Source organism: Nothoprocta perdicaria, unplaced genomic scaffold (genome assembly GCF_003342845.1).
Source record: "Nothoprocta perdicaria isolate Ctin4 unplaced genomic scaffold, notPer1 scaffold_101, whole genome shotgun sequence".
NCBI lineage: Eukaryota > Metazoa > Chordata > Aves > Tinamiformes > Tinamidae > Nothoprocta > Nothoprocta perdicaria.
In genome coordinates, this window is record NW_020454106.1 from 1687428 (window position 1) to 1712172 (window position 24745).

General features: G+C 38.6%; 1 protein-coding gene across 2 annotated transcripts in view; it reads right to left on the reverse strand.

Annotated features, from left to right (window-relative positions):
- The window catches only part of MSRA (methionine sulfoxide reductase A), a 229153-nt gene that overhangs the window by 137869 nt on the left and 66539 nt on the right, over positions 1-24745 (reverse strand). For both annotated transcript variants that reach the window (XM_026040882.1, XM_026040887.1), the window contains exon 2: positions 8833-8901. In XM_026040882.1, the coding sequence (XP_025896667.1) occupies positions 8833-8901 (69 nt within the window). The remainder of the gene's footprint in view (positions 1-8832; positions 8902-24745) is intronic.

Genomic DNA, 24745 nt, shown 5'->3' on the forward strand with positions numbered 1-24745 from the left:
CTCCAGTCCCTTCATCATTTTCSTCACTCTACAATTAGACACCTAGCTCATTTTTTCATGTTACATATAAATGTATATGTCTTACTCTGTATGTTAAATCCTTAAATATAGGGGATACTATAGTCGTATCTAGTATCATTTGGGTTGTCCTACCTGACTTTGAGTTGCTAGTTTAGAASAGCATGGATATCCCCTAAGAACTGSCCCTAAGCATCATCACCGCCATCCCAAATGGGATCCCAATATAGGGATTTTTATGCAAATGAATTAATTCCACCTACTCTARGTTAATTGTTCAGATGCTTTTCAATTTTTTTATCTCAGATTTCAAGCAAAATATCTAAAGACACATTTTTTAAACCATCAGATCATTTTAACAAGCAAAACTCCTAAAAATCACATCATAATATATCTAACACAATATTAACATAATATTAAGTAATATTTTTTATGGACCCTAAACTCTGTGTCTCACACATTCCAATCTGGTAATTTCAATTCTAGAATTTTCAGTCTATGACAATAGCATTGTAAAGATATATCCATCAAGATCTGTAAACTGCACTCATAATCCTTTGTGAGCATCACAGAATTTTTTTCCACTGCTGCTGCAACTCCTGACAATTAGCATCACATTTTTTTTGGCTGAATATACTATAACATCACTGTCCTGTGCATTTTTTACTATGTCGTCATGCTGCATGCTTTATGAACAGGAAGCTAAGGACAAATTCTGATGGCAAATGTGCACATGTGTATTCCCAAGCATGCAAACAACCACACGCATTTATCTCCCACGAAGCAGCATCAATCTGGGCAGGGCAGCCTCCAGTCATTAGCAGGATAATTTACTTCTATTTCGAAGTTAAACCAACTCAGATTGATGCCAAGCATATGTTCATCCTAGTCATTGATATATCCCTAGTTGTCATTGGCATAAAATACACTTTTCTGCAAGATTTTTGCATTGCTAGATGCTTAGTGGTATGTTTTTTCCATAGGAGATAGGACATATGCTGGAGACAATTTCTGCCACTGGGTATCACTGAGCCCCATCCCCAAAGCCATGAAAATCAACTAGGCATCTTCTACTCATTTCAGTGGAATAGTGCCCATGATTAGATGTTTTTTTCAGGTGAATATTATGAATTGCAAAGCTGCAATCCGATTTCTTCTTTAAAAACCTCCAGATCTGTGCTAATGTGTGAGGCATCCTCTAAGTGGAAGCCCACACAAAGCTCAACTCTCCATTATCTCCAGGAAGCTAAATTAACATAAACACGTCCCTGCAGGAGAAGGACAGATATTGTGTGCGAAGGCCACATTACTTTTGTTTTCAGAAGCGGAAAGAATAAGCTGCGTGGAGCTTTGGAAATGAAAAAGAATTTTATGAAGGGTTCTACTGATCAAGGACGGCTTTCACTTTGCATTAGGGATATTTTATTGTTCCTTACTAGTACTTAGATATGTCAGGAAGTGTCCTTGGTAAAGGCTGAGCAGACGGGAGCATTTTCTCTTTATCTGGGTCTGTCTCAGTGCTCTGCAATCTGCCGCTCCRGCTCCTACAGCTAGGAAATCAGAAGGCCACATTGAATGCACAAAACCTGTGACATGCTGGAGGACAGGAGAAATATTCTCAATATTCAGATCTTTATGCTTGAAAGGGGACTCCAACCCGCCCTGGAATTACATTCATTTAAGCATTTGTTAGCTTATTTTGCAACAGGGGATTTTTTTCAAATCCAGACCTCCCTTGTTAGACTCCTAAATCTCCATTTTTTAATTTAAAAAGAATAAGCAGTCTCCTCTGGAAGTCCTCCTCACAAATAKGGTGGGATATTTCCAATTTTTAAGATACTTTCATGTAAATGTCTAAGTGAAAATACAGAAAACAACGTTCAGCATGTGTCTTTTTGGCTTAAAACTTGCTTCTGAAAGATCAAGGAGAGTCCAGCTTGCCTACCTAGTCCATCAACTAAATCCCTGACGGGAGGACACAGCCTGAACTGTTTCCAAACTGATGCCTTGGAGAGCCTCTCGATATGGCTCATGAGCCTGTTTTGAGGGTAAACAATGTCAAACCAAGCTTGCAAAGAATCAAAATTCTACAAAATTCTACAAAATTCAACTAATCTATACTAATAATTGAAATCATAGAAGATTCCCTGGCAATTGCTTCCCAGCTGTCACATCATCTAAAGGCTCGACCARTTCGATGACAGGCATCGAAGTTTGGGCAGGATTATGAGGACCAGGATGTGAAAGCACTGGTGGCATCATGTAGGAAGCGGGATGAGATAATGGAGGCGAGGAACCAGACTGGGATTCAGTTGTCAGAAAGAGCCACAACAAAGACATTGGCCGTAAGTCAATATTAAAGTGTATATATATATATATATATATAATTTATATATATAAAAAAAATAAAAGGAGAGAGGGAAAAGAAGGAAAATGAGAAGAATATAATAAGAATACTTCTTCAATAAACATCCTGCAAAGGTAAGAAGAGGAACATGATTTGCTTTACGGACACAGCAACATTCCTTTAGGCAATCCCCTTTTTCCTGCGGTGTCTTCCACATTTTTTTCCTCATTCCGGAACTGCAGAAAATCTCCATGTTTGCACCACCTCACGTACACAAGGCAGCCTCAACACGTCAGCACTTTACAAATCCACCCAATTAGCACATTTCCTTCACCTCTCCAAGCTGCTGCCAGAAAATTAGCATGAGAAACAAGAATCCCTTCTGGAAGATGTTCCCTCTGGCTCTCCATACTTCCACGATGTGATCCTTGTAATATCTGGAAAGGTTRCTGTAGATGTTTCTCCTACAATTTGGGTCACAGCACATGCACCTGTTCCAACATCATGAAGTCTTATGTTCTTTTCAGTGCGAGAGATAATACCTTCTGACATATGCAGTATGCCTTAAAGTTTGCTTTTCTTTAAGTAAGGAGAAAAAAAGTGTCTGATTGTTCTATTTTTTTTTATTTTCTAGAAAAAAAAATTAATTAATTCAATCAACATAACCTACAAATACTTTAAATAATGTTCTGAGGCCATTTGTTTTGTGACAGCAAAACAAATTTTCTTCCGGCCTTTAGGTTCACAGATAAAGGTTGAGGAAAATGTTGGTAAATGAATCGTCTGGTTGAAAGAGAGGTCTGAAATGCTTTTGAATGCAACCTTAGGTTAAGACCCTGGGAACAGCCTGTCTTTATAATATTCTGCAAATGGTAAGCGTACTGCGAAAACTTGAACCTCGTCTTCAYCCTTGGCTGGGGTTAGAAACTGCAAAAAGTGGTCTTGCAAATGAGTTTGACAAATAGTTAATCGCTGATTTTGAGCTGCTCCCTTAAGTCTCAAGACCTGCAACCCAAATATTCTGGTAAAATCTTCTGAAAATCCTGCAATTACGGGACCATGGAATGCCTTGCACTGGGGAACGCTGTGGAATGGCTGCCAAATACATCTTTGGGGTTTTAATTAGGAGTCCTATGACTCCGAGCTAAAGGAGGTAGCCAAAACATTCTGTACATGTGTCTGCAGAGGAGGAAGGCGGCACTACGGAATCCAACTGGAAATGATTATCCTTTAGTGACAAGTTGCACTGCTCGAGCCACGAGCATGACTCGAACCATCCAGGACTTGGTCTTTTGTAAGAGATTTCCTTTTACCCCAGTCTGATCCTCCTTCTTAGGGGGCAGCTGCACAGACTACACGCGAAGCCTGAAAGAACCAGGACAACCTGGAGCATCTTGGTGTGATCCTGCTTTTAGAAGCAGCAGAAAATGGGGGATATAGCAGCTATCTCAGTAGGACGTAGCAGCCTCGGCAAAGTACAACAATAATATGGCTCGGTAGAATTACTGGAACATGCTGTTGTCTAATAAGTGCAGAGCATAAGGTGAAGGAGCGTAGATCCATCTGCCAATTCAGAAATGCCTCTAATTAGCTCTTATCAGTTACCTAACATTCTACTTCTGGCTATATTTTGTTTACACGAGGAAACCAATTATCCCATTACTAGCCAGTATATGTCAAGCAAATATAACATAATACAGTCCTATATTTTAGAAGTGTAATAATTAGAAATCTGAACGATTGCCAGATTTTGCTGAAATAAATAAGAGCCCTTCTATRACTGCGCCATGTGCACAATGCTTCCACTTAGAGGAACAGCCTAGGGCACAGGGAATGTGCATTGGTATTCTGCAAAGAACTGGAGTCTTGTGATACCAGCAGTTGTTTAAGAAAAACACACACTCAAAAATTAGAAACTTTGACTAAAATTGTTTCTGAACATAACATATTTACCTATATGCTTTAAAAAATATATAAATTATACATTTATGTATGTTACGTGTATATATATTTCCATAATTAATAATTAATAATAATTATGTAATATTGGAATTGATATATTGGAATAAATAATTCCAACAGGACCCATGGATTTATTCACTTATTTTAACTTGCATTTGTTCTGCAGGTCTGAAGGATTTACATTTTAAAACCTTTTCTACATCCTCATCCTAAAGTTGATTTCAGATCCTAAACTATCTTTTTTCAACACATCATTATCCTTTTAATGTATATTCAGGTCTTCTCTTTGTTTTTTTGGGGGGGAGTGAAAATCAGGCAGTATACACAAAATACCTATATCCATAAAAGATACAAGAAATCCTTCTGGACAGGCACTTATTGAATTAAATTTATTTTATTATCCATAACATAAGAAAATGACACCTGTAGTGTTTCACCCGTTTAAGCTGCTGAAGCTGGGAATTTACCTTCCTTTTTAGACTGAGTGACACCAAGATTTTGCTACAACATTTCACAGTATCTGCAGTGAGACCACAGTGTCCATGTACCTACCACGTTCTTGGTGCTCCACTACTAGATGAAAACTGGATTAATAGGGGATTAGATTGCTAACATTGAAATATTTTTCATGAAGACTCTTCAAATCTATCTTTCCATAGCTGTAGAAACAAGGAAGCATTTCTCATTTTAATGAACAACAGGTATACTTTAGGCATATGAACACTAAACATACAAATGGGCAATCCTGGGATTATTTAGTCTGCTGAAAACTGTGAGTTTCTCTTACAAATGATAAAGCTGCAGGACCCATTAGCATGTAATTTGTCCTGCACGCTGATCAAAACAAGAAGTCATTAAGTAAATAACATAGCATCAGTAAGAGCATCCATAAGGAGATTTTGCAGAAGCTAGAAGTGTAAAACACAGTCTAACTGTATTTTGCAAGCAGGTAAAACAATGACTGTTTACAACCCAGCACTATATTTTATACTGTTATTTTTAAAGCTGAATTTAACACTATCCAACACTAGGAATATGCACTGCCTGTAGTACAAAATCACACGGCTATTTACCATCTTTTAGCTTTTGTAGATTATCATGAAGGGAGAGGATTACTCCTTAGCTACTGCAGCTCTTTGAGGCTTGTCCCTGTGCAATCACAATTACAGGATTAAAGGATGTTGCCGGAGAAGAGGGTTAAGMAACTCTCTTGCAAGGGTAGTGTCAGAGATGCTACTTATATAAATGACCAGCTCAGTTTCTTCCCCCTAGTTGCCAGAGTCTAAAATAGGAAAAAAACTTGCAGTTAGCAAGAGTATAAACTGATGGATGAATGACAATTTGAGGAGGAGAGTTACTAACAGGTAATATTTTTCTTCCTTGAGTGCTTCTGTTCAATCCCATTCACATGGTCCAGCAAAAACTGCCCCCATGGAGGTAGCAAAAATGAACCGTAGCACCACTTTCCTGCACCACGTATCCGAATGTGATGCCAACGCCAACAAATGACAACAATTATCATCAGAGTCATGTTTGTATACTATTATATTTCAGGTCTAATAGTAAACCTAAGAACATGTAGGTTTTCCATTTATTCACAGCACAGATGGCAGCAGCAGGAGTTTTCACCACCTATCCCAACGTTTGCAATCACACTCTTATGGAAAATCTAGGGCAATTTAAAAATGAGGAAAGTTAGCAGGCTTGATAGGAATAGAACAGTTCTTAAGGGATGAGTCAAAGTAGGATGTTTACCAGGGTTTTGCCCCTTCCTAGTGCAACTCTTTATGTAGGATGCTACTGTTTAGGAAGTTTAATAAATTAGGTATAATGAATAGTGACAAAAAGGATAAAAAAAACACACAAACACCCACTACAACCACTGAATACAAAACTGATCTAACCAATAAACAGGAGGCGCTTTCAAAAAATGATTATATCAATATCAGACTGTATCAAAACTCTTCGCCTGCATTTAAAAGCTCAAAGAAGAATACCTACATCAATCTTACCCTTAGGACTCCAAAAAAACACATGAAATTATCTGCCATCAGTCCCCCAAAATTAGCAAACACAGTCTCCCATTCCACCACTCCCAGAATTTGTTGGATGTTCCCAGAATCCATAGACAAAGGACTACTGGCTGGAAGATGAGACTCAGTTAGAAGGACTCTAAGGAGAATGTGAAGAAGTCATCCTGGTAACTGATTGGTGACACTCCATGTATTTAATAATGGGGTCCTTATAAAAWAACTTGTAGGATTAACTAAAAAGTCCCCTGATCCAGGAGTGTGAAATGTTGAGAAGTCCCACTCATCTTAAAACTGAAAATGCCCAAATGATTATCTGCCTTTTTTGACCRTTCTAACCATTCTCCTACCACAAACTGTTTCACTTCTTAAACCCTGGTATCTACAGAAACATTAGCACCATGAGAAAAATAATTCTCCTTGTGATTTTTTACTGTCATTGACTGAAAAGATCATTTTTGGAGTAATAAATTAGTGCCCATGGCTGACTTAGCCCTTTGCCTTCTACACGGAATTGCCACATATTTCAATGTGAACATAATTCTATTTGAAAACAGGTTAAGATCAACAATTTATTCCAGGCAGATAAATAAACTGTTGTTATATAAGAACTTGCAAGCACTGTTCAGGTTTTTGAAATATTTATGCAATATGTTTTCTTTTTCCAAATTAGATCAGATCATTGTCAGAGCTCAATGACTGAGAAAATGCCATATTGACATAAGCTACTTTCTCCCATAAAACATAGATTCATAACCTTTAATGTCAGTAAGGATGATTAGATTATCTAATGTGATCCACTGTATCATGCAGGGACAATAATTTCTACTACTTTTCCCTTTATAGAGATCAATAATGTGTTTTCTATTGATGCCTGACCTGAGGAAGCATCTGGGGTGACTTAGGTGCCTGACACCAGCGCCCAGCTCCATGGTAGATGCCCTAGATTTTTGAGGCATCCATATGGGAAAACTACAGGAAATCTCCATTCCTCTGGCTTGTCAGCTAGTAGTCTGCTTGGCCTGGGACCACATCTAACCTATGGTTAGATACCCAATGAACTGTCCTAGTCCATATCAGAAGATGAAATGATATGCAGATTGCCTTGATTTCTTTGATAAGTTTGTTTCAGTGGATTTTTTTTTTTTTTTTGGCTGGTCTTGTTAATGAACTCTAATTATTACTTGACTGGACATGAAATGTATGCGATATTTTAATACTTGCCTCTGAAACACTGCGTAACAGGTGTGTAAAATTGCCCATTAACACCAATGCCACCAACTCTATATCTATTTATTGCTTTTGTGGCATATTATGATAAAGCAGAATCTCTGCTTTAAGGGGTATGTCATCCACTTTTTATATATATCCTTCATTCTTTGCTGTTATAGTCTTGCAGGTAGTGATATTTATATGTATTTTATCTGAATGGGCCCAGATCAAAAAATGAGTATTATGGGTATTATATACCAAACTTGTGCTTATTATGAGTTACAATTCCACCAGCCTAGGTGACATAGCAGATGTATCACAGAGTGATTTTATATTTACTCCTAGATCACAGATAAAGGTTTAATTGGATATAATAAATTTCCCACGACATTTTTTGTATAGAAGTTTATAGGGAAGTATAACCTGTGAAACAATTCAATATTATGGCTCAAAACCAGTTTAGGAAATTTTTCATCCCCTGTAACAATCGATTTTAAGAATAACTGGCCTAAGAATCTGCTTTTTTTTCTCCTTTCCTATTAAATTCCATGAGCTTTCCCTTAAGGACTAAGGGTGGTACACGCCATAATGAGAGCTCTGACTATTTCCAGATTTGGATAAAGTCTATATACTGGTAAAAGGCTAATGATTCTGATCTCTCTTAGGAAGTCTGCCTCCTCTACAGATAATTCTTTATATCTCTAGATAAATCCTTTTTTAAGTTTTACAGAATTTGAAGAATTACATACAGTAAATATTACAAATACAATAAAAGCATCATTTCATGCATAGCTGTCCAGCTTTCCAGCCTAGCTGTCAGGAAACCTATGGGATTAGCTCCAAAATACAAAACAGGAGGGTTGGTTGAGGGCCATGGAGGTGGTAATARCTCTGCAGTGCAGTAAATATAGCTTTACATTCAACAGCTTGAGTTCCTTGCATGACTTAAGGGCTGGAGAGTCACAGATGATCTTCAGAGAGTTCTGTTCAAACTGGCTGTTTTACCAGATGCATAAAAAGCTAATATTTGAGAAGGTGCATGGAACAAAATAAGGGATTCAATTCTCAGACTGTAATTCAGCGAAACTCTATGGGCATGAATGTATCCCAGAGTCATGAGCAGCTCTAGCTGATCACAGTGACTAGAAAACAGCAATATCAGTCCAGATTGTGAAATTCTAAGGACCTAGGCAGAAATCAAGAAATCTGGCATGCAGTAACACTATACATTTTAGAGCTATTCTTTTAAAACTGTTATCTTACCGAACACGACCATCTGTGTTCCCTCTGGGAAAGGTTCTACCATTCTGTTTCCATTGACGTGATGTTTATCTGAAAGGAAAAACAAAACAGTGAAGGCAGAATGTAACAGAACATATACTTTGCATAAAAACCCAACTGTTCTTTCTTCTTGAAACCCAACTGTTTTTTCTTCTTGAAACCTGAACTSTGATTTATTAAAGAACACGGGTGCAGTTCATTGGCACCTGGAATGTTATCCTCTCCTGGAGGGTATCTCCAAAGCAGCACTCTCAGCAGGACCCAGGATTTAAAYCRGAGTTGTATYTCAGTTTCATGGTGAGGACAAGTTACTAGTGTCATGGGTACTGAAGGGCAAGTTCAAGGTCCTGCACTTGSGGAGGAATAACCCCGGACACCAGGACAGGCTGGGGACTGACCTTCTRGAGAGCAGCCCCGCAGACAGGGACCTGGGCGTCATGGTGGATGAYGAGATGACCATGAGGCAGCAGTGTGCCCTGGTGGCCAAGCAGGCCAACGGGATCCTGGGGTGCATTAAGAAGAGCGTCTCCAGCAGGTCGAGGGAMGTGATCATCCCCCTCTACACAGCCCTGGTGAGGCCACATCTGGAGCCTGTGTCCAGCTCTGGGCTCCCCAGGACAAGAGGGATGTGGAGCTGCTGGAGAGAGTCCAGCGCAGGGCTACGAGGATGATCAGGGGCCTGGAACATCTGCCCTAGGAGGAAAGGCTGAGGGAGCTGGGCCTGTTCAGCCTGGAGAAGGCAAGGCTGAAGGGGGACCTGAGCAGTGTCTATAGATACCTCAAGGGAGGAGGAGGGGGCGGCCTCTTTTCAGTGGTGGCCAGCGACAGGACTAGAAGAGACGGCCACAAGCTGAGGCACCAAAAGTTCTTTKGGGGAAACTTTTTCTTTTGGAACTTGGGGAAACATTTCTTGATAGTGAGGGTGACAGAGCCCTGGAACAGGCTGCCCAGAGAGGTTGTGGAGTCTCCTTCTCTGGAGATCTTCCAAACCCGCTTAGATATGACCCTGYGCCACATGCTCTAGGCGACCCTGTGTGTGCAGGGAGGTTGGGCTAGATGATCTCTAGAGGTCCCTTCCAACCTTAAGGATTCTATGACTCTACGGTATATGGGGAGCAATTGAGAGCAATCCCTGCCAAGCACACTTTCCCCTTGCAACCAGACAAAGCAGGGAAAACATAATTCTCTGTCACTGCTGAGACATGTTGGTGTTCAATCACAAGCCTTTGGACATGATCACACATGAACTGTGTTTGCTGCACTGGGGATCCGTTAACTAAAATAAATATTCCCACAACTTACTCTAATGCCACATCCATTCCAAGTCGAGCATTTATAGTTGTTTTTGTTTTCACTCTACAGTGCTCACACCTTGTTTTAAGACTATTAAATCATTGCCATCATTAGAAACCAAGTTATGAATGAAATTGAACTGCTATTCCATTAACTAAAGCTAAATCAAGAGGGGAGAGGAAAGGACATAGGTTTGTTTTTCACTATCTCATGGATCATGAAATGTAAGACTGAGATCAGTTCCACCAAAATGCAGAGCACAATTTGTTCACCACAATCTGGTGCTGCAACCCAAGTATCTTCTATCTCCATCCATGCCTCTGAAGTGAACTGTTTTCACCTAGGGTATTTCCTTTATGCTATGATCAGATTTCTTCCCGCGTGCTTAAAAAATGAAATTTATGACAATAAATTATCAAAACTGTACCTGTTATTTCCACAGCTTCTGAAAAGCTGCTGTGTTTGAGGCTTACTTGAGTTAAAAGGTTTTTCTGGTCACTATGTCTACCCATTCTCAGCAGAAAAAACCATCTCTACAGAGGAGCTAGACTTGGGGCAATCTTGTAAGCAGATAACTACCATGAGCTCTAATTTAAGGCCAAGTTATATATCCTTGGGCAAGTACACTGAAGAAAGCCAAAAAACAGAACGTTTATAAATAAATCTATAAATGCATGTGCATGGAAGCCAAAGACTGAAACTTTCAATGTTAAGGGATTGAACACATACAGGAAAGTACAAATTTCTGGCATTGCTGTCGTTCACAGTGGTAATTTCTATGCAAGAAAAGGATAAAACCCTGCCTTTATTCACTCCATGCCAAGAGGGCTTGCATGGGCTAGAAACCTACCCACTTTTCATGTCTCTTTGGAACAAGATAGTCTTTACATCCCAATATACATTCCTTGCATCCTAATGTACTTTCCTCAGCACACAGAGATCTCCTTGGGATAGCATGAACTTATTATAGCATAACCAAGAACATATGCATAAAGTGAGCTCCAAATAATATAGAATATTCATGCATTTTCACTTATTTTATAGAGCATATTTTCACTCATTTTGACAGATATCATCATCTTCATTTCCAGACAACATATATCTAAGAGTCAGTAGTGGCTGAAAGGAATAAAATAACTTGAACTGAAAAAAAAAAATAGGTTTCTCTTCACTGACTACTTAGCTAAGGGATTTCCATAGCATRGCACTACTTTTTTTTCTCATAGTAGAGACCTGAAAGGCCGGGATTACAAATTCTCCAAGAAGAGATTTCTCATTCACGGGGAGGTTTCTCGTAGCACTAATTCCAGCTGGCATCAAGCATTTATTAACAGATAATGAGGGGTGAAACCAGGGCTATTTGCAATTGGAGCAGGAGAACATATGAAGTTAATCATTTAAATTTAGGAAGGTTGAAGGTCCCATTCCATCCATTCAAGTTAGGAGAGGGGCTTCAGCGAGGAAATTGTTGGGAGTTTCCAGAGTGGGAGTTAAAGGTTTCAATCTTTGCAGCTATCAGCTTGTATTACCAAGGTGATCTATAACCATCTGAGATAAACAAACCTATGGAGAAATTATGACACATCATGCGAGATTAAATAAACGAACCCTCCGCTAATCCTGACAGCTGCCTTCATTTGAGGAGTGAGTGACGCAAATGATATGATGTATGAAATAGATATCATTTCAGCTGATGTAGTTTTAAATATGTTAAAATTAAACTCTTTTAGAGACGAGAAGTGCTTGAACAAAAACGCTCTTTTCGCAAGTCATTTTCCAATGTTTTCCTACCTTTTTTTTTTTTTTTCAAAGATTTGAGCTGGATGAAAGAACTAGTTTTCCTGTTATTAATATTCTGTTTTACATTTTTTCCAGTATTCTTTCACCCTTCCTAGATGCAATGCATAATAAAAAAAACTCAAAATACACACGGCCTTTCACAAAACATACATTCAGAAAAAAAGAAAATTTGCTGCAAGTATAAGGAACCTCTCAACAACTTCATTATTCAAAGAACATGACCATTTGGCTTCTTTTACTCAAAAGGTTTTTCTTGTCCAAAAATAAGCTCTAATCCTCACTTTCATTTTGGTTTGAGATGCACTGGGAAATCAGAAATACCATCTAGACCCTACAGAATCAGAAGAAAAATTAGGTGAGCTTACCCTATGCCTTGGCAACAGAAACAATATACTGTTTRCCAAAGCCCATCAGCATTTCAGAGTCAGGGACGTAAATTTATATAATAAAAACTAATGTTATAGGGACGAGGGATGATTATCAGTGAACACTGAACTCACTATGAGAAGTTGCCTTCCCCTTAGCACTGAAAACATGTTTCRCCCCAACCCAGTGTTCACAGAGCTAGTCCTTCCATGGATTACAGCAGTACACAGGCCCTTGGAAAACCAGGAATGGATGGTCATGGATATCCCTAGGCCATCTTTGTGATCTCCTTGATCCCCAGGGTTATGGAAAGCCAATTGGTAAGGACTATCTTTTTCCTTCTGTTTTACTGACAGGTTTTCAAGCTGTTGGAACTTCTGTGAACGTCACTTCACATCCAAACTATGAGGGACTTGCAAACCTGCCAAGAGCTTCTTCATTCTCTACTGCAGGATGAATCCCTACCGTTTCTCAAACTGTGCCTGAGAGAGGTGGTCTGCAACATACTTTGGTCCCTTCCAACAAGAAAGAGTGTGCACTGAAAGCAGAACACCCCAGAGGTCTTGATATTCAACCTTAGCTTCAGGCAACATCTTTTTTTTTGAGTTGGATGCAGTACCTGGCCCTCTTTTCTTACAATCTCTTGAGTTTTATACTTATAATTCTTAGATAACTTTCTCTGTTGACACAAAATGGGATAATATATGGAAATGGGATAATAYATGGCAATTATCCTTTCTTAAAGATTCACTGAATTTGGTCAAGTTCTGCCCACACTGATTAAATTCATGGCTTAGCCTGTAAGGTACAAGTAAACTATTAAAATAAAGAGAGCATTTCTAGATACTATTTGTGAGAGTGTTAATTAGCCTGGCCAAAATCACATCAGGTCTTATATTAGTAGTTCAACAGCTCAGGCAGTCAAGTTCTCCAGCACATTTTAGTTTATTAGCATGCACTTCATTTATCTTCACAGGTCTATGTCCGACAACAGTAGCACATCAGTAATAGACAAATTTAACCACAAAACTGAAGTGCTGCTTTCTTAAATATACAAAGCACTAACACAATGGGGCCAGTCTCTGCAGGCCAAATCCTCTCTCATCAGCACTTGTCAAGTGGAAGTTGTATGAAGACTGAAATTAGCAGTGCAGAAAGTCTACACAAGGCTTTACACAGAAATTTAAATAGCGACAGATAACTAAGCAGTTAAGAGACTATATAACTATATATAGACATGTGTAAGAGTCAAATAACTAAGGTTAAGAGACCAGAATTCATTAAATAAGAAAGAATTAAATATATTTGCAGACTCAAATGAAGCAGCCTTAAAAACATTTGTCTTTCAGCGAGTGCTGATCCAGCTCTGAATGAAAAATCAGAAATTTTCTGGTCTCAAAATATGCATTCACAAGCAATCATGAGACAGATTTAATTTTTTTTCCCCTTTTTTTAGTAATAGACTCATTTATTCTTCGTATTTGCCTTTTGATTTCCAAACCATTAGGGAACATTTAGACTAATTTCCAACCTCGCTTCAGCAGAGCGGCCAGCAAGTTATTATTTTTAAATGAAAACTGAGATTCTCGCATAATCAAATTAATCCCGGAGAAAGGGTCACATTTATACACGAGGACTGTTAATTCGCCACTGTAAGCACAGCCAGAAAGTGAATTGAAAATAGCTGATTAACAGATTTCCGTGAGCCGCAGCAGAGAGCCGGCCTAGAGCGATGCACACATAGAAACGGAGGGAGGAAGATGATGCAGGGATGAAGGAGGGATGATGGCTGGGGAAGTTTTGCTGCTTCAGGAGATGACGGAATTAGCAGCAGTCTGGAAACGGATGCAAAAACAATTTGTGCTCGAGCTGAGATAACCGCTTTGTGACGAGCAAAACATTCAGCCAAGGCTGCTCGTGTCGTGCCTGGAAACCAGCTGTGAGYCCATATAGTCATGAGCTATAAGGTCTGATCATCCCCCACTGCTTTTCCATACAACACTTTGGTACTGCTGGGCACCATCAATATACAGAACGTAATTGAAGGACAGTGGGTTTCTTTTCACTCTTGAAAAAGAAGAAATTCTCTAGTTTTTGTTTTTGGTGAAAGATTGTAAGAATTCGGGAAAAAAAATGACTAATGTTTATCAGTGTGCTGTTACTATTTAGCCATCCAATAAATAAAATGTCTGTAARAGTCACCAAGGAAAAGAAGCCCCAAGCCAAGGAAAACCAAAAAGTAAAAACAAGAATTTCAGTGCCCCTGGGTAAAACTTCAACACAGGTGACACATAAAAAATTACTTTAAAGGAWATCAGCCTCACTTTGCACTATCTTCCAATCAAGTATTTTCTAATTTAACCACTTGCATTTTAGCAAAGTATAAMCTAGGTACCTCTTGTTTTTTTTCTAATAGTCGTATCCCTTTCAGTAGCTATATTGAAGTCAGAATTTACTTATTAAAAGTGAACTAACTCTGTTAAGCCATACACTTCCTTTAAGCTAAATAGCATGCTGAATTAAAAGACAGCAGTGAACATATCATTTCCACAAAAACGAAATCCTCAATATCTTTATAACACAACTGCATTTCAATGGGTTTACATGTTGTCTGATGACAGCTTCATTGCACTTTATTCACCTGGCTTAGAAAACAGGGATCAGATTTTTCTTGTATTTGTGCCCCAAATCAGGCACCTAAATAAATTCCCAACTTTTTTTTTATTCCAAGATGTTTTCTGGGCTTACAGAATTTTTAAGGACTTCACTGAAAGACAGATGATTTGTTGATATGCTTAAATATGGGCCCTGAGGCCTGACTTTTCATTCAGGGCCTAGTTCGTTCGGGGATTAGCTAGCAAATCTGAGTTTCTAATTAGAGCTTTGTTGATTTTGACTAGTTTTGCTTTCAAAAGTTCCAATAAATACTTTGGCGGCTTATTTTTCTTCACTGTACATTACCTCTGTTAATAGCAATTGCTAAATCTTTTTAAATCTTTTTTCAATTGCTAAATCTCTGTTAAATCTTTTAACAACTGATTCATCCCATTTGAGCCCCATTTGAGTAAATTCTGGTTTGAAAGCCTGGTTGTCACTGAGCCAGAATGTTCCTTTTTTTGTCTTTTCATCCTCAGTAGGCATGGCTGACAAAATTTGAAGAAAATAGTTATTTGGATTATTCTGTCAATTATTCTAAGAGTTAGRGTGGAAGTTCTTTCAGACAAAGCATAAAAGCAAAACTTTTCACCCTCTTCCTATTTCATTATCCTGAAGATATTTCCTTAATAAAGTCGTCAGTTCTCTAATCTGGTATCTAATGAGTATGCCAAGAGAAGTTCATTCATAGAGTATATAGCAAATTATTATACTATGTAGTATATATCAAGCTGTGCCATACATGAGGATTTAATAAATTGCACAAGGATAGGACTTTTGTAATCATTAATATTGAACCAGATCTTCACTTCTCCAGACAGAGGGGAAATATTTCATCTTATTTTTATCCTTCTCCTCTCCCAAGATCTTCTGGAAATCAGAACATGCTTTTGAGACAGTTTCTCAATGATCTGGAAAGAAAAGAAAGGACGCCTGGTCATAAAAGAGAGCTTGTAGATAGTCTTGCTGAAGGAATTGTCTGCTGAATTCCTCCAATTCCAAACTAAACTGTCTAAAAACACCTATTTGTACTTGTCCCAGGTGCTGGGGCCTCTCTTCATCRTTTGGGGCATTTTGAAAAGATACTCAATGGAAGAATCTATGAAATATAGCTTCATTAGGGGCATACTTTTAGTGGATTAAAGGAAGCTACATGAGAGACAGAGCTGCTCTCAGATACTTCAGGCCTCTGCAGAGCTGATCGTGGTATTAGATATGTAATTCATGGCAGGATTTTGCCCATRAATTCTTCATGGCTGGTGATGAAATAGAAGCTCTTCTCTATTTTCAGGTCTAGTTCAATGAGCAGAACTGTCAGTTCTGCAAGTTCCTCTATAATAAAAAACCTAATGTCATCTCAGATGAAACCCCAAGCGTGATGTTTCAAATCACCTCCCCTCCCAAAGGATATTTTCAGCAGGGGGACAATGCTGCCTGACTCCAGCCCTTTCTGTTTCCCAATCTAACAAGTCATTTTGGTTCTCAGCACTGGCAGGGAGATGGCGTACACGATCTACTGCCTTTCTTTCACCTCTCATTTCTGTAGATCTGTCATCCTCTCTTCGTCAGCTGTCAACTAATTTCCAATTAAAAACAGAGGTCAGCTAATGATAATTCCCTTCCTACAACTAGCGTTGCGTTATTTTCCTTCCACCGTGGTTCCCAGCTCCTGTTCGTCTTWACCTGGTATCACTGGAGGAAAAATACGACGTTACAAACTTTGTTTAAAAATAAATAACCTTCTGCGTGTTCAAATAGGTCAGGGGAGGAAGGATGGTAGCTGAGAACAGTTCTGAGATGTATTCTTGCGATGATGTCTCCCAACGTGACACTCCGTGTTCTGTGGCAGCCATTCTATCAAACAGATTACCCCGTGCAAACTGATTGATGTGATGCGCCTCAGCACGGCGTGTCAGCTCAGAACCCGAAACACATGGACTCCTCACAAAAACATAGGTTCTGTTTAATGAACAAAGGCTGCATTAGCACGCGYGGATTTAGCTCGGCACCTCTTGCCGGGAAATGTATAAACAGGAATGGGAGGGAAATACTTTTTTTAAAAAATGAGAATTCATTTTTTTTCCGATAGGACAGTGGAGATGGAGAGGTGGAAAAAGAGCAAATTTGAAGTTTCCAGTCTGCTGGGGTTTGCAGATTAGTGGTGGAACAGCTGCGCCTGCAGTTGTGCGGTGCTGCTAATAGGAAGTGCAATGTCACGCAGCTCCAGACCATGGTAGATGGGCTGCAAGGTCATCACATGTGCAACGGGGCAGGGACACACGTGGGGCAAGTGAAGGAGCAGCTGGAGATACAGGAGACTGGAGGGAAAGCAGAAGTCAAGCCTGGGCATGGGGCAGTGCGTAGAAGGCAGCTGGGGTGGAGGACACCGGAGTGGGGAGTAAAAGGCTCGGGGATGTGCGGAGTTCAGAGCATGGGCAAAAGAAGGTCCCCTAGAGACAATATAGAAAACAGACCTCTTTATTTCCAGGAGACCAAAACACTGACCCTAGTGTGACTTGCACACAGATGCCCCACGCATGCAGCTACATTCAGAAAAAGTAATTACAATTATTTTGAGTGTACCCACATGCTCCTTGACGTGTTTTCTGCTTTTCTGAATAGGTCATGCCTTTAAGTTTTCAGTTTTTGTTTAGTTTTAGCTTTTATTCACTACGGTTAAATTAAGTATACTCAAGATTGGGATTCATTCTACACAGGCTTAAGCATCTACAGTGGATGTCCACATCTGAGTATTCAATCTGTGATTCTTTTGTCCTCTGGAAAGGTGCAGATACTTCTGTGGTGCTTCATCTGACGTATTTTGGATGTCTTCTTCGGGATTATATGAATCACATGCAGTAGTATGAGTTTCTAAGCACTAATTGTAAGAAAACCAGAATGACCAGTTCAGATGAACTCCAACTCTATCACCTGCAGTATCATCACCAAGATTGCTTCTTCAATTCTCTGCAAGGACTGCAAGTACCTACGTATATATACATATTCAGCAAAATATAGCCTTGACAGTAATGGAGATTCTGGGTTATAAACCAGTGCAAGTGTTACCAGCAAAACATGATGAAAAAAATAGCAGAAGAAAATGATCCTATCTACAGCAGTGGCTAGAAAGAAGTTGATCTCATATGCAGTCTTGTTGCAGGAATGCTGTCATAGACCTCTTATTAATACTGTGCTTACCCAACTCAGACAGGTAACAGAAACAGAAAAATCTCATGCACAYAGAACAGACAAGTGTTATCACTGTGAGCATCCCAGTATTTGACTTCTCTCAAGCCTAATTCCTGAAGTCATGATGTAACATAAAAATCTCACTTTCAGATCTATACTTTGAAACTGCCTTCTTGGAGAGAAAGAAATGGAGAACTTCCAAACGTGTGTTTACCAATTAAAGGTTAAGAAAGAAATACAAATCTTCTTTTAAGATCATACTCATATAATGCAGCATGAAAATGCTGAAGATTTTATGCCGCTAATGCCTTTAAAATATGGATGTCCACTGATTTGACAACATCATTCTCCTCTTCAAATTCCTTCTCTGTCACATCAAACACAAGTTGCTTGTCCACTTTCAAGAGTCTCCTGATCTACAGGAGGCTTCCCATGTTTTATACACAAGCTGAATCCCACCTTTTATCAGTTAGAGATGCCAGTCATGACTCTTAGGTTTTCTAAGAGGTTTTCTCATGATTTTTGTGGCACTGCCCTTTACGTCACAGAACAGGACTCTAGAAACGAAACCAGAGGTACTGCATTATTTTCAATACTTCCTGAAAGCTCTTTTCCTTTGCGGAAGCCTCCATGAAAAAATCTAAAAATARTTAGCTTGCTTGTATATAATATATAGGCAGGCAGCCTGTATACTGACTTATAGTGATTTCAGTTGGCTATCAGTGATGTAGTATCGAAGTAAAAATAATAAAAACAATAATGCATTGACTGTAAGACCTAATGCACATTTTGTAAATAATTGAGACTGATAATTATCTCCTACAACAAAAGCAGCCCATTGTATGAGAGAATATAGCAGCACGTGATCTCTTTCTTGCAAATACTCCCTATAACAACCCATAATGCATCGAATGCGCAGAAAATGCCCAATGTGGGATGGAGTTATCCAAGCACTGGAGATGATCCRTGTCAATTCAGGCATTTCCAGCAGCATTTGTTTAGTGTAGGAAGTGAATGAGGTTACTAAAATACAACTGGACTTTATTTCAGATTTAGAGACAACGTGTTTCAAAATCACAGTTGAAACCCTTATTTAAGTGAGCTGGGATAAGAATACCACGAGACAGGCTGAAAAACGGAGGGATGTGGAACAAAGACGAATGATAAACAGGGTATTACAGAGTTGGGAGGAGATGTCCAGTGGGGTGTGGTAAGGATGGCTGCTAAGCCCAGCTTTATTTAGCAGTTTTATTAATGATCTCCAGGAAGAGGTGAAAAGCACATGAATAAAACATGCGCTGGATACTCAACTGSGACGTCATGTGTGCACCATGAAAAATGAAAACCAGCACGGAGCTCCAGGCAGAAATTCTGCAGCGAAGCATGGAGACACACAATGTGGCTTCAGGAACAGGACCATTTTGCAACTGTGGAAAATTCACAGGAGAATATAAGCCAAACTCTTGTAAAGTCCATTTGTTTCTCTCGGAGAGATGGCCAAACATCAGCCAAGAGACAACTATCCCACAGGGGATTATTTTGCCCCATTGATATGAAGGTGCTAGCTCAAAGAAAGCCATCTCCATTTGGTCAAACAAATTCCAACTATATTGTCTGTTTTCACATCATAGACATTAGGCAGGCAACAGCAAGGAAAAGTCATGTTCATATTTTCCTCTTTATACTAAATAATATTATATGCCTTCAAAGGGTGTGATTCTTCGTGGCACTAATGYGTAGTTTTATACCAGTTTTGCATTTGTTCTCTACGAAAAAACAAGGCAATATTTAGATCTTAGATGATGGAAAGCAACTAGATGATTGTGATTTTTGCATGTAAAAAATCTAAAYAACAAATATTACTGAAACTTTACAACATCACAACCTCCCAGAAGGGTATTATTACACATGTTTTACAAGTGACAYAATGACAGGTCAAATATTTCTCAAATTTCACAATGTCAGTGGTAAAATATGCCTTGATTCCCAGTCCCTCATACTTAAGACTTGGCCAACTGCCTCTCAAGCTGCTTAGTAAAAGTGTGTTTATTGGCCTAATAAAACCCAATGGAGGGAATTCAACAGTCACTCTCTATTAATGAGGTAACATCACTCAGTCACCTACAATTTAATTTTTCGCAGGCCCTGAGATTTTAATTTGAGTAATACTTCTATTAATTACAATGTCTAATAACAATGTCTAATTCAGACATCTGTTAAAAGTATGTAATGTTAATTTATTGGAAAATCTCCAGCAGTGCTCAATTAAAATCTTCCCCAGTTAAGTTAATGCATATGATTAGTAATGAATAGCAAAATTAGACACTGTTAATAAAAATAATAGCAAATTAAGAACAATAAAACCTTGAGTTTCAGACTGACAAAAAATAAAGATGCAGAATTCTTCAGTAGGTCCTAGAGCAAGAATTTCTGAGAGCAGAATATTCTCATATTGCCAGAAGAGCCAATTTTTCTGAGCATCACTCCAAATTAGCACCTCCTGTTGCCCAAAACACTGCAGGAAACAATATTAATCTTTACTTATTAAATTCRCATTGCTTTAATTTTACTTCTCTATCACAAGATATTTTTCACGCTCCTTAAATGTGCCGGTTTATTCGGAGGCCTCTATTTGGCAGAGTGGGTTTTGCTGTTTTCAAATGACACCRTTTTGCAGCCTATTCACAGTCTGTGAATGAAATTAAGAGGTGAAACACGCTCCTCTTCTTACCCGAGCATCGTCATCGCGTTATCATTCCTGTGTCTGGCTTTTAATCCGGTGACAGTGATAAATGATGGGTCCGAGGCTCAGCTAAGCTTGACGGGGCCAGGAGGCCCCTTCCAATCTGCTCCAAACCGGCACCAACCTTTTTCCTGGGAATATTATTCTACATTAAAGATGAATAAGCTTTAAATGCCTAAACAAGGGAGGAAGACCAGGATGAAGACGGGAGAGTGGGACGGAAAGATCCTCTCTGAGCGATGAGGTCCATCTCTACACACCAGTCTTGGTTCTCTGTAAGGCTTTTATGGACTGGATGAACCTAGTATGTAGCTGAGAGCGCTTTCATAAAATGAATAAAGAGATTTATTTACCTGGAAAAGCTACAGATTTTGGTAGTTATTTGTAAAGTCTCATATCAAGAATCTTTGCRTCATGAGCACTGCATCAGTTGACAGAGATGATCATGCTCTGTTTTAGAAGATGGAAAGAGCAAGTTGGCTCCTTTTGGGGTCCTGAATCWCCTTTCTGGCTCCAAGGCACCTCCTTCACAGGGGCTTCACTGCTTAATTTGGAACCTAAAATAGATGGGCTRAATGTGATTCTGCGATTAGTGTGAGTAGTGTGAAGATGCTCAAGCCCTGCCAGCAGCCTCAAAGTCAAACCTTTCCTCTGCTCATTGCACTATTATAGGTGTTGCCTCAAGGGTTAGAAGGACTTTTAGCACATATTCAATGCTGTCCTGATGTCACATAGTGGAAATTTGCCATTGCTGTTTAAGAAAAGCACAATATCCAGACCTGATGARGTACAAGTACCTTCTGAAGAAGAAACATCTACCCAGATGGATGCTTATGTCCAACTTCAAAGCAAGCAATTCTCAGAGAAAGCTCACTCAGGAAGTTAGGGTCCTTTATTCTGTGCTGTTTTTTTATTTTTATTTTTATTAAAGCTATTCTTGAAATGAATTATTTATCATCTTTAAACAGATTTAGATGGAGCAGGGTTGAGACTTTACCAACAACGCACTGGTAGCTTCTATGGAAGATTCAATGGTACCACTCACTGATGAAAAGCTTTATATGTCACTATCAGAGTTCCCAAGCATCAAGTTATTTAGTAAAATAATCTGTAATTAAGTTTCTCTGACATTTTCACATTAAAACTTTGAACATTTCAAGTAACAATAATTAATTATGTTTTTTTCTCAATATACTTCTCAAAGTAAGATAATGTTTATTGCTCTAGATCCGTAAAACACTCTAGGCCCGGTTTAACAAGCACTGAGGGAATAATGAAAATGAAATTGCTGCCTTTATTAAAAAGGTTACAGCTGAACTTTATTTSGTATTTGAAAACTGAAAATCTAAGTTACATGTAGGATATAAAAAAATAATACAGATGATGATTTACAAGGTAGGCTAATGTAAGTTAATAAAACAATTATGAGGTCTGTAGTGACCTCTCAGATTAGGATCTTTGAAATGGTCCGTCCTGGAAGATGATGGTCAAGGTGACAGGCTAAAGGAAAGGGCAGGTATTTCTAATTTTAATAATACTTAAAATATCGCTGCCACTTTATTTTTCAGATTTCTTTGACTTCCCCAAAGCGGAACAAAAACTTTRTCATGCTACTTTCAATGTGCAGTTGAATTAATACTTACTGGCAAGACTGTAAAAGCATTTTCTAATGAAAATCGTTCACATTTCGAAATTAATTTGCTTTGACTGTGTTCATTTCACTTTTGTATTTACTTTYGACAAACCTGCAGTTGATTGAATTTTCCTGCTGTAACTGCTCAAGGAAAACCAATTTCTAAAATCATATAAGCGCCATTCAGAAGCCGAATTTCAAATTCACCCTGCCAATTTGTCCACGTTTTACTTTGAAAACCTCCACGGTGTCTTTTACTTTGTAGATTTTAATGACTGTATTATCAGAGCCACTGGGAAAAGCAGAATAGGGAGCTAACAGATATTCCTACAGTTACGCAAGGAGCTGGCGGTAGAGAGGGAGACAGGAATGTCTACCAATATCAGCCACTTTAACACAAACACTCAAAAATCCTAAAGCAGGAAAAAAAATCACAGCTAAGCACTGTAATTTTTACTTCAAATACCTGCAACTTGCAGGTTATTCTATTGGAAAGGGGTTAGTATAGAACACCCTTTAGTATCTAACAAGGAGAAAAAGTATTAGCAAGGTAGGAATAAGTGAGATGAATTTGCAAATTTGAATGAAATAACCTGGTTATAGTCACCGATCTAAATTCATGTATGTGTCTAATTAAATTTTAGTAATTAATCTGAGTTGCAAATATGATGTAACTCTGTAATTTTTGGAAATTTATTTGCCAAGAGAAAATGGCCATGGCCATAAAAGCTGAAAGGAAAACCTGAACCCCAGCATCAAGGCAAATTTTATATAGGATAGAGAATAAATCTTAAGGAATCTGGGAAACAGCAGAAATCAGAGTCTCTTCTTGGCTTGTTTAAAGGTAGGACTTGCTTCATGGAGGTAAAGGGTAATTGTAGACTCTTTCCAGTTTGCTCCAAGGAAATGACTCAGTTATGAAAAAGGACAATTGAAATACTGAAATATTGTTTATTGATAATGTGGAATTCTAAGCAGCTTTCATTAACTGTTAGTAGAAATGTCCACTGCATCATAACCACGGGGCTTCGAGGCAATGACACGATGGGCTACAACACTAAGGAACCTCTTTGCTTCATAGAGAATGGAGTGTGAGCAATCTGGAACACTGGTACTCGGACAGATATTCCGTATTTCAAGAGAAGATCATAGAAATGCTGCCTGCAAAACATTCTCGATGGTAATCCACACAGCAGCAATAAATTGCTTCATTACAAGCTAGCAGTTCCCTTTTAGCTGTGAATTTAAGATAAAAGCATGCACAAATTGTAAGGAAAATTTAAAAATCTAATTCTAATTTTAGGTAGAACGCATGCATTCCTCACTTGGAAGGCTATAAACCTGCATTTTGTTTCTCTTTCTACAGGAAAATATAAAGAAATGTAGAGTTTTAACTTTTTTTAATGGTCATGTAAGACAGATCTGCCTCAGTCTTAATTCTCCTACCCCACTTGCTCTAGCAAAGCTACAAATACTGTAGTAAACCTGGTAAACTTTCAAGACAAATTTTAGGCTCTATGCATCTGTGGATGATGCATATTATAGCAATTATTCTATCTTTGCTCCTATTTTTTCATTATGCACAGGTTTTATATCTACTCTTAAAGGAGATTGCAAGCTCTCTAAGGCTCACRTCTTCTTGGCCATTCTGCATGATCCTGCACATTGGAGCACTGCTCTCCTGATTGGGAATGCTGATTATATCAGCTATTATTAACACGATTGCTATCTTAYTTAACAACAACACACCTATAGCTCTTTTAACAGGGGGCTTTTCACAATAAAAAATTACAGCAGTAATGCTGAAAGTTTGAAAAAGAAAAAAAAAAAGGCAAAAAGGGATAGTCAAAGGAATATTCATCTGAAATTAAAAGGAATACCAAAAAAAAGTAAATACCAATGGCCATTTCATGCAGCTCATGTACAAGCTTATCCATCGAGACGCTAAGCCAGACCAGGAGCTCAACCCAGAACTGCCACGATTCTGAAACTTCAAATCGCAGCTGAGCCCTGCTCATCCCAGGGTGGGTGAGGGACGAGGAGAAGTCATTCTGAGGAGGCTTTTCAGACAGCTTAGGAGTGGTATTTGTTTGGGAGACATAAGTTGTATACATTTCTCGCTAGGGAACTCAATATTTTCTTTTGCTTTTTTTTTCCTACAATAAAGGCCATTTTAAAAACATTTTCATTTAATTGTTTTGTTAGGGAAGGTCCCA